The sequence below is a fragment of the Chrysemys picta genome, chromosome 12 (assembly GCF_011386835.1).
Source record: "Chrysemys picta bellii isolate R12L10 chromosome 12, ASM1138683v2, whole genome shotgun sequence".
NCBI classification, from domain to species: domain Eukaryota; kingdom Metazoa; phylum Chordata; order Testudines; family Emydidae; genus Chrysemys; species Chrysemys picta.
In genome coordinates this window covers 56822633-56833200 of record NC_088802.1, presented here as the reverse complement: position 1 = coordinate 56833200, position 10568 = coordinate 56822633, and the positions used below count along the sequence as shown (strand labels likewise).

At 56.2% G+C, this 10568-nt stretch overlaps 1 protein-coding gene across 1 annotated transcript; it reads right to left on the bottom strand.

Annotated features, from left to right (window-relative positions):
* Positions 1–658: 658 nt before the first annotated feature.
* Positions 659–3874, bottom strand: SOCS3 (suppressor of cytokine signaling 3). The gene is made up of 2 exons (XM_005283042.4): positions 3715–3874; positions 659–2722 (listed from the first exon to the last, which is right to left on the bottom strand). Exon 2 carries the CDS (start codon positions 2652–2654, stop codon positions 2025–2027), a length of 630 nt encoding a protein of 209 aa, XP_005283099.1. The 5' UTR covers positions 2655–2722; positions 3715–3874; the 3' UTR covers positions 659–2024.
* Positions 3875–10568: the final 6694 nt, after the last annotated feature.

Genomic DNA, 10568 nt, shown 5'->3' with positions numbered 1-10568 from the left:
ACAACTCCCACAGACAGGCAAACCTGGGCAGCCCCACGACCGTCTCCCCTGAGCACAGCTCACGCAGCACAGGCTGCTGCTGTGTTCTTGGGGTGGGGTGAGGGGGGGGAGAGAAATGATCAGAGGGTTAATTCCTCTGCATGTGATCCATCCTCTGGCCTCTCTTTACTTGAACTGGCAGGTTTATTCCTGGGCCTGGAGCTCATGCCCATGAAATGGTGCCTCAGAATAGGTCTCAGGAGGCAGTTAATGCTTGTCTGGAAAGTGACTTCCCTAGGAGATGGTTTAATTACCTCTAGTGTTGGCAATAGAAGTCGCTTGTCCCTTCAGCGCCAGCAAGATTCGGGTAGCTGCGACCACAGCAGCCTGTTTGCAAACCAGCATCTAAGCTGCTCCGAGGTACTTTACAATACCTCGCAGTACTACTGCGGGCTGGTCTGTCCAATGCCACCGCTCTCAAGAATCGCTCTCGCCTGACATAAGCTATGAATAATTGTTAGATCCTGGCATTAAAAATGGTCTGAAACCAGATACTTGTGACCCCATTATCATTAAAGCGATGGCAGTGGCTGCATGTGGAAGGCTGTGTCTACCGTGTGTGTTTCACTAAGGTCTGGCAGGCAGAGGTGGGGGGCGCGAGACAAAAACAGAGGTGGGGTTTTCATTAAAAAATAGTGCTCTTTATTATAAATTACAGAAATGCTTCCTTTCTGAATATAAATATAAATATGTGCAAAGTTTCTTCTGAGTTTGGTTTATGTTGAGTTTTCAAGCATGTTCAGCTCAGCCCTCAAGGCTGGAGGTGAAGGCAGAATCTTTATAAAAGATGTGATTCAGGCAGGGCTGTAAATGGTGCTTTCTCTAAAAACCAGAAAAACCCAACTGCCCTTCCCCACCTCGACAGGGACAGCGGGTACCAAGGGACCGGTTCCAGGGTGCTCCGTTGTTGCTACATTCCTGTAGGGATCAGTGCCACGGTTGCCACCATGGAGCAGTGCAGCTGGGGACCAGGCAAACCCGCAGCCCCAGATCCAACCAGAGACTGTAGAGAATCCCAACTTCTGGAGCCCTCTGTGAAGCGGAGAGTCCAGGGTCTGGGGCAGGCTCTGGGAGAAGCCCGGATGGGGCAGCACTTCGGAATAACGGTCTAACAACAACTCATCCCGTTGGTGCTCGTCCTGCTCACATGAAACTCCTTGGTGCCGATGTGCCATCGGGACGGGCGCCTTTCCCGACTGGGATTCACGATTCATAGCCTGGACCATCATTGTAAATGTTGCCTGTAATGTGCAGTAACCCAACCCGTGGGACGAGGATGGAGTTTAAGGCTTAGTCCCCTGGATAATGGTAGTGAGGGAAAAAGGCAGCATCCTCCAAGTCTGGGGCTTGGTGTGAAAGGAGCTTCCACCCACAAGGAGGCGGTGAGAGGTAAAAAAAAAAAAAAAACACTTTCCCCTTAAAACTGAGGAAGAGTTCTCAGGCACTAGCTGGATTCCAGTGCTTTCCTTCTACGGTCTTCAGGCCGGCTTTGTTACCAGACCAGCTCCAGTGTGGTCCTGGTGGCCAGAAAATGGGGGAGAGGATCCGAGCCACAGCTGAGCGACAGCAGTTTGCAAGGTACACACCTTGCACGTGTTGTTTGCAAACGGTTCAGCACGGCTCCTTCCCAGCAGCTGCCCTCATATCTGGTGGGACCGCCCCAGAAACAGACACAGTTCTCCCTGGGCTGCAGAAGGGGAGGCAGGCTGTGTACAGGAGCTTCAGTATGTTAATCCTTAGTCAAGTAACGTCAGCCTCCTGCCATTACCGAGAGGGGCTCCAAACCCCAACACGCAGACACAACTGCAGACGTCTCTGTGCTGGGCAGGGCCCATTGGTCACCCCTAAGTTCACGGTCATCCCCCCACTCCCTTTCCAAAGGGGAAGGGGGTCTGTTTTTGTCCTGCAAGTTCATGCTCCAGTAGATCATTGTGCCCCCTACCCTTTTGTGCTTGTGCCACGTGCTGCTCCCTCCTCCGCACTCCTTAGAGGGGGGCATCATACTGGTCCAGGAACTCCTTGATGGGGCCTGGCAGTTGAGTCATCTTCTCGTAGGAGTCCAAGTGTCCATTGACGGTCTTGCGGCAGAGGTGCTGCAGGCTGGACACGTTGGAGGAGAGCGGGCGGCTGAGCACCAGCGGGATTTTCTCGCCCCCAGAGTAGATGTAGTAGGCACGTTTCGGGTGTGGGGTCCCCCCGGGCTGCTCGGGGAGGGAACACGGGGAAGGAGGCATGTAGTGATGCACCAGCTTGAGGACGCAGTCGAAGCGGGGCACGGGCTGGCTGCTGCGGGGGTCGCTCTGCAGAGAGAAGCTGCCGCCCTCGCACTGGATGCGCAGGTTCTTGGTGCCCGACTCCGTCTTGACACTGAGGGTGAAGAAGTGCCGCTGGTCGGAGCTGTCTCTGATGAGGAAGGTGCCAGCCGGCTCGGCGCTCAGCAGCAGGTTGGCCTCGCCGCCTGTTACTGCGCTCCAGTAGAAGCCACTCTCCTGCAGCTTGCGCACAGCGTTCACCACCAGCTGGTACTCGCTCTTGGAGCTGAAGGTCTTGAGGCGCAGGCTGGTGTCCAGCGGGCGGCTCATCCCAGCAGCGGGGAACTTGCTGTGCGTGACCATGGCGCAGGGAGCCAGCTTTGCGAGCTCTGCTGTGCTGCTGCCTTGTGCAGCGGCTGCTAAACCATCACCTGGACGGAGGCAAGGACAGAGTCAGAAAAACAGCGCTCCAGTACCAGCTGCCTGTGCCCCCCGGGGTGCTCCCCCCTGGTACCAGCTCCCCCTGCCCCCCCAGGGTGCTACCCCCTGGTACCAGCTCCCCCAGTACCAGCTCCCCCTGCCCCCCAGGGTGCTCCCCCCTGGTACCAGCTCCCCCTGCCCCCCAGGGTGCTCCCCCCTGGTACCAGCTCCCCCTGCCCCCCAGGGTGCTACCCTGGTACCAGCTCCCCCTGCCCCCCAGGGTGCTCCCCCTGGTACCAGCTCCCCCTGCCTCCCCAGGGTGCTCCCCCCTGGTACCAGCTCCCCCTGCCTCTGGTACCAGCTCCCCCAGTACCAGCTCCCCCTGCCCCCCCAGGGTGCTCCCCCCTGGTACCAGCTCCCCCTGCCTCTGGTACCAGCTCCCCCAGTACCAGCTCCCCCTGCCCCCCCAGGGTGCTCCCCCCTGGTACCAGCTCCCCCTGCCCCCCCAGGGTGCTCCCCCTGGTACCAGCTCCCCCAGTACCAGCTCCCCCTACCCCCCCAGGGTGCTCCCCCCGGTACCAGCTCCCCCTGCCCCCCAGGGTGCTACCCTGGTACCAGCTCCCCCTGCCCCCCAGGGTGCTAACCCTGGTACCAGCTCCCCCTGCCCCCCAGGGTGCGCCCCCCTGGTACCAGCTCCCCCTGCCTCTGGTACCAGCTCCCCCAGTACCAGCTCCCCCTGCCCCCCAGGGTGCTCCCCCCGGTACCAGCTCCCCCTGCCTCTGGTACCAGCTCCCCCAGTACCAGCTCCCCCCTGCCCCAAAGGGTGCTCCCCCCGGTACCAGCTCCCCTTGCCCGGTACCAGCTCCCCCCTGCCCGCGGGTGCCCCCGGGCGCTCTCTAGGCTGCACCCCGCAGCGTGCCCGGGCTGTACCCAGCTGTCATGCCCGGGCGGGCCGGCTCCCAGCGGCGCTCGGTGCCCGGCGGGCCGGGCCGGGGACAGTTACCTGGGGCAGGGCGGCGGCGGCGCGGATCTCGCCTGCGGGCAGGGCAGGGGCTGCGGCGGGGTCTCAGCGGTGCGCGCCCGGCTCGGCGCCTTCCAAAGCTGCCGGGGCCGCTCGGGGCCGCCTCTTATATCGCCGCGGCCCGGCCCCGCCCCGCGCTTCCTGGAACTCGGCTTCTTCTTGTAACGCCGCGGCCCCGCCCGCCGGGCGGCCCGGGCAGCGCGCCAGGCAGCGCCGGCCCATTCCGGGCAGCGCGGGGCTCCCCCCGCGGCTCGGCGCGCGCTTTCCTTCTAAGAAGCGGTGAGTCTCCGGCCGGGCCCCCCCGGGCCGCGCCGCGCCGAGCACCTGGGCCGGGCGAGCCGGGCTGTCCGGAGCGCCCGGCGGCTCCCGGGGCGCTGAGCTCGCTGGAAAAGCTGCCCGTGAGCCCCCCAGGCTGGAGCTTCCTTCCCTGGGGCAGAGACCTCGGGAGCTGCGGCTGCCTCTGGGGAGCTTCTCTGTTCAAAGGCAGTTCGCTGGTGGGGTGCGGAGTGGCTCTTCCAGCTGCAGGGCACTGCCCAGGACAGGTGATGGAAACTTACAGCAGCCTAGGCAGTGCCCTTCCTGCCCTGGCCGCAGTGGGGCAGCTGCTGCCCGGGACAGACGGCAGGAGGGTGTCAAGGGCCCGGGGCGCAGAGGAGATGGAGGAGGGAGGACAGTCAGAGCAGTGGGGAGGAAGCAGGAGAGCCCAGCGGATCGGGATGAGGGGAGCGGGGGCAGAAGCCCAAGGGCTGGCGGGTGTGAGCTCTTTGCAGTGTAGATGGGCGAGGAAGGATTGGCCTGGGATCCAGACACAGAGAGGCTGGGTTCTGGTCCCAGCTCTGCCTCCCATGCACTGTGTGGCTTGCCCCTGTCTTCCTCCCTCCAGCTGTAAGCTGGGCTAAGGCTTCCCAGGGGCTGGAGGCTAATTCACCAATGTTTGCAAAGTGCCTTGTGTGGAAAGAGGCACTGGAGGCAGGCAAAGGTACCTGATGTGGCTGGGGCTCCAAAGTTTAGAGGTGAGCTCCCAAAAGGTGAATTGTTTGTCCACTAGCCTCTAGCGCAGCAAACCAATTGCAGTTTATCCCCCCCCCCAAACTACAGCATATGGGGAGATGTAGTGGAAGAGCCAAAGTACAAACAAAAATGGCCTTGGAGAACCCTCCTGCCTCTTCCCCTGATAGACGGCTCCTTATGTTGCTGCCACTCAAAGGACATTGAGGATTCCCGGTATTCCCCGCTAGCGTGCAGAATGTGCTGCAGAAGCAGGCATGAGATCAAAAATTCCAGGGAGTTCATCTGGGAGCCTTTCTCTGAGAAGAACTGCCCTCCCCTCAGCCCTGCTGGTGGGAGGGGAAGGGAGTTACTAATCTGTTATGGAAAGGTTTGTGGATCAAATGTCTTGATGGCTCTGAAGTTTAGTTCAAGTACAACATTCCAGGCCACCGTTGACCTCATTTGCACTTCCCAGAAGAGCTGCAGGGAAGGAAAAAAAACCCTGATTTAACATTTGGGAACAATAAGGGTGAAACTCTCCCCTGACATGATTAAACGCACCCGGGGCTCTGAGAAAGGGGTCAGGTTACTGGATTATTCAACAACTGGATGGGCAGCAGCACTTAAAGTGCCTCAGTCAGTGGGGAGAGGAATGACCGAGCAAAGGTTAGCTTTATATTCCTAACAAAAATAAAGGCTTGATTCTGGGCTCAGCTGCTGTATAGAGCTGGCTTGACTGGCCCCTGGGGATCCTCCTCGGTGCAGTCTTGGCATAGGCAGTGGTGTGAGCCCTCAGCATAGGGGTGGCAGAGGGTAGGAGGGGACGTGTCCGGAGCACTTTACATGTAGGAAGCCAAGCCGCTCTTAGAGCAGCCCGGGATCCCCTCATTCGCTGGGCTGTGCCTCTTCATAGCCTAGCAGAGAATCTGGTCCGCAGGGTTCTCCAGCCCCAGTTAGAAGGGACCAGACCAGAGGCAGGGGCCAACGACTCTTTCAAAGAATTCAAATACACTTTGCTGGCAGGTCAAGCTGGCCAGATGCTGTCAGAGGGGGAAGGGCCAGGAGGTCCACCAATGTTCCCCATTTGCTTGAGGATTTACAGTGTAGTTGCTGTGTCAGTCTCAGGGTATTAGAGAGACAAGGTGGGTGAGGTCACATCTTTCATTGGAGCACCAATTCCTGCTGGGAGAGAAAGCTGGTCTCTCTCACCAACAGCAGCTGGGCCAATAGAAGACCTGGCTTCCCCCACCTTGTCTCTTGGAGGAGTTGCAGGCAGGCAGATGAGGATAGCTAAGCTGGCTTCTCAGCTGGTTCTAAAACTTTAATTTTGGCAATTGTCAACTTTGACCATACAAAACACACATTGTCAGTGGATTCTGTTTTAAATAGTTTCATTTGCCCTGGAGCTGCTGCCAGTCAGGAATAAACACAAAAGGAGTTCTGGGAAGTGAGGCTGTGGTGAAACAGCTGGTCTGAAATGCAAACGAGTCCTGGAACTCTGCCTAAAGCAGGAGTGGTGAAATCCAAGGGAAGGAGGAGCGAGAAGGCCCTGGGTGGCAGAGAGCCCCTGCTGGCAGTGCCGGGCTCCACTCTACAGTGGGGAGGATGAGGGGAGGGGCTGCTGTGGAAAAGAAGCCCAGTCCCATTGGCTGAATGCTAGGTCTGACTCTGCAGCCGGGTGGAACTGAGGACCAATGTACCTTCAATAGCCCCTTTTGCTCTCTTCTGAAACAAGCCTTAGGGCTAGGGTGACCAGACAGCAAATGTGAAAAATCGGGACGGGGGTGGGGGGTAATAGGAGCCTATATAAGAAAAAGACCCAAAAATCGGGACTGTCCCTATAAAATCGGGACATCTGGTCACCCTACTTAGGGCTGGGGTTCCCCCATCATCACTGAGGTAGGGGAGACCCTCTGAGATAGGAGCATGCCTTCTCTGTGTGCATGGTGGATGGCCAGTGCCCTGCCACACGCTGAGCACACCCCATCCCTGGATGCCACTTCCGGGATTCCTCTTTGGAATTCATGGACTGTTCTCCGCCCTCTCCAAATGGGGATGCCAGCCTGATGCCTGAGGAGGCTGCAAGTGGCCCCTCCCATGTTTTAGGCCCAAATTTACCCTACCCCTCAGACTGGCAGCTTCGCTTCTATCCATGTAAATAGCAGCCTCAAGAAACCTCGGAGCTAGGAAATGTCATTTATGCTAAAGAAATGAACCTGCCTCAACAATCCCCTTCCTGTGGGTGAGGTGGCCTGGGGATCGGGGGAGGCTGAAGATTCAAAGCACAATTTTGAAAGTCCTACATAAATATATGGGTCAGGGAAAGTCTCCAAGCCCAGCTGCCTCCTGCCTGCCACAGACAATGAGCCCATCCCCCTTTGTGCCAATACAATTGTTCGTGTTTTGACTAGTTTCTTCAAGACCTTGATCAAAGGCATGGGCAGAGGCCCAAAGCTCCTTGCAGACTGACCTCTGACTGCATCTGACACATGCAGGGAGTGTTTGACAGTCAGGGCTGCACCTCCCCCAGAATGCAGGCTAGCAGCACTCCCCACCCTCCATTAGCATTGCTGGGTGTGGCCTGGGACTGGAAACAGGGAATGCTGCTTGTCAGGCCTGAGGGGCACTGGCAGGGCTGTGCATGCGTGAGGGAGAACTAGGGTTGGAATAGCAGGGGCTGGAGGTACATTGACAGGTGTGTGTTGAGGTCCAGGGCAGGGGATGCAGGTCAGACCTTAGGGAAACTAGGCTTTGCAGGATAGTCCCGATAACACTCATGTGCTGTAAATTCTGCTCTGCCCTGACAACTTCTGGAGCCCTGAACGCTGGGAATTCCCTCTGAAGTAACCTGATTAGATAATGATGTGTTTCCCTGCACTATCTGCCAAAGGATGACTTGTGTAGAAGGCTCCAGAGCAGCCCCTGGCTGCCTGCCATGCCACAAACTGCTGAGATTCCCTTGATATCAAGAGAGCTTCATTTATCTGCCTGCAGTTTACAAGCGCAGGGACAGGACAACAAACAAGAAGCCCCATCTAAGGGGATTCTGTTCCAGAAACCTGGCTGCAGGGAGGACATGTTCATTTATCAAAAATGAGCTTCCTACGGCTCCTTGGAGTTGCCGCCCGTGTGGCTGAGCCGCTGAGTAAGAGGCTGTTGGGCAATAGCATCTCAGATGACAAGATTCTGGACAATTTAAAATATAAGTTGGAAAATAAAACCCACAAGAGCTGATTGTGCTCTTTCCCCAGTGAACTCACTCTCCTTTCCCTCCCCCCAGGCAGAGTGGGGTCTGGCATGTGCCTTCCACAAGGCTCTGTCTCAGACTTTCATCTGTCCTCTGCATCATCAGCCAGAAATTGAACCATGCCTCCCCCGGGCTGCCTCTTCTGGGGACTAAATGGTGGACTTGGCGCTGGACAAGCAATATTCCAGTGGTGACCTGGCAAAACCCTTTTGGGAAAAACAAAGCTTTGATGGGATGGAGAATTTCAGGTTTCCAGAGCGCATGGAGGAACTGCATTTATCTTGCCCATCACAGAAGACAACATTTATCAGCTTTAGAGGAGCTGTTGCAAAATGTATTCTACTAAAGGTTTTTAGTCCATGGCCATCACTGTGGTATCTGAGCACCTTAGTGTTCTGATCACTTCAGGGGAACTCTGTGAAATATGAAAGAGCATCATCCACATGCAGCCATCTTAGACTTGGGTCCCAACTGCAACCTCAAATATGGTAGTCATAGACCGATATGGGACTGGGGGAAGAGACATCTGAGTATGTCTTCCCCCATAGAGCTTGACAGGAGACTACACTTGAAAGAAAGAATCTTTGAAGTTTTGGGGCTGAATCACAGAAGTTTTTCACTGAGTTGATAGGTCTGTTTTTTCTAAAATCCCCTCTAAATCCTTAAGTGGGTTTGGTTTTGATCCTCCGACTCTGCTTTGGATTTGCTCTTTTCTGAACTTGCATGGGTGAATCTGCTAGTCCCTTTGGTTTCTGAAGGGCTCTGGAGAGTCAGAAGGCTCCAAGAGTAATAGAACTCTTTAATATAGCACAGTTCCTAGTAGTCTTACCAGGGGGAGGGAGGAAGAGATGTACTCTTTTGTCTTATGTGGGAAAGTGGCAGATTATGGCCCCCCAGAAGGACCCCAGTCCAAATTTGGGCAGCAGTAATCTGCAGGACATGTGCACACACAGTAAATCTAGCTATGAGGATGGGACTCCAGTAGCTGACTGTTGATTCTAGTGTCCAGCTGCCAGATACGGCAGAGACAATGGTAGGGTATGAGGAAAGGCAAAACTATGCTTTGATTTAAAAAAAATAATAATTAAAAGTTGGTTTTGGTCAAATACTCATGGGCATAAGCCAGATGGGGCCTAAATCTGAAAGCCAACAGCTGCTGGGCAGGGTGTCTTTCCGGCTGTTATTTGTGTTGGTTTTGCTTTGGGGGTGAATCACAGACACTTTGGCAGCAGCAGCCCTAACTCAGGATTTCCTGCTTTTTCTGAATCAGACGGTATCCACGGACACTGTAAAGAGCCCAGCGGTTCCTTACAAAAGTGTCTTACTGTGGAGAGATTTTCATTCTCTGGTTTCAGTACAGGGAATGTTCTCAGACATGCTGCCCCAAGCAATATTGCATTCTGCTTGTTTATTTGGAAAATGGCGAGAGGACTGAAAGGGAAGATGTAGAGGCTGGCATGGCCCTGAAGTGGCCAGGCATTCTGGCTGTGGCACTCAGAAGATGGACAAAGATGTCAGGATTTCTGCTGAGTCCCTTGGAGATCAATAGTGACAATGCAGCACAGATGAGTAGGATGTCAAGACATTTTTGTTTGACTTGTAATGCTCAGTATTCACATTCACATCTCTAGCTGCTAAGTGAACCCTTTCATACTTCTGGGGCCAATTCAGCATTTGTGATGTAGGTAAAACTGCCACAAATTTCAATGGGAGTTTTGTCTGTGTAATAACTGCAAGGTCAGGTTACTTCTATACTTTGTATGTACATCTGCCTCCCTTCAGCACAGACACCGTTGTCCTGCTGTAAACCCACTACCCAGGCAAACAAACCAACTTTCCTGTACCTAGATAGCAGTGAATGATGCATTATTATTAAAAGTGCCCTCAATGTGCTTAGCACTGTGTAGCAAGACAGTCCATATCCTAGTGACCTTACAATCTAGAAGATCAAGGAATGCTATTTTGTTGCCAAACAGGGTGTGACGCCATTATTGTCCCAGGAGGTTCTGAGCACAGTGAAGGTGCCCGATCATTCTCCGCAGCAGTGAGTTCCGTAGTGTAGGTGCACTGCCTGTGCTGTTCCGTCGTTCACGCCCACAGGCCTCCCCGCACTGGCCAAGTGTCACTGTTTCATAGCTGGCGGGTGGGTGGGGGGAGGACCCTGGACGCCAGGTCCAGCACGGAGGGCTTGAGCAGGACTCTGGCCCCGCTGGGGGACCCGGCAGAGCGCAGCACGGGCCCGGCGTTCATGGTGCCCTGCAAGGCTGAGCCACGGGCCTGTGGAAGGGGCTGCCTGCCCAGGCCTCTCCTTCGTGTGACCTGCCCCACGTGCTGTGGCCTGGGCCCCTCTCTCAGCCTAGCCTGCCCAGCCCGCCGCGCCCTGACACCCCCGGGGGATGCGGAGGCAGGCGGCCCCTGGGCCCCACAGCAGCGGCAGGCCCGTGCCCCCGGGGGTCCCAGGCTCGGGGGGGGGGGGCAGGTTAGGAACGGAACCCAGGCGTCCGGGCCGGGCCCAGCTGCGCAGGAGGGACCGTGTCCGTGCCTCGCGCCCCAAATAAAGTTTTCGCTTTTGAAGGCGGTGGCTTGTTCGCCCCGTGGC

What these genes read in the sequence shown, in the direction of transcription:
- SOCS3 (XM_005283042.4), bottom strand. Translation starts at nt 2,654, where the DNA reads ATGGTCACGCACAGCAAGTTCCCCGCTGCTGGGATGAGCCGCCCGCTG.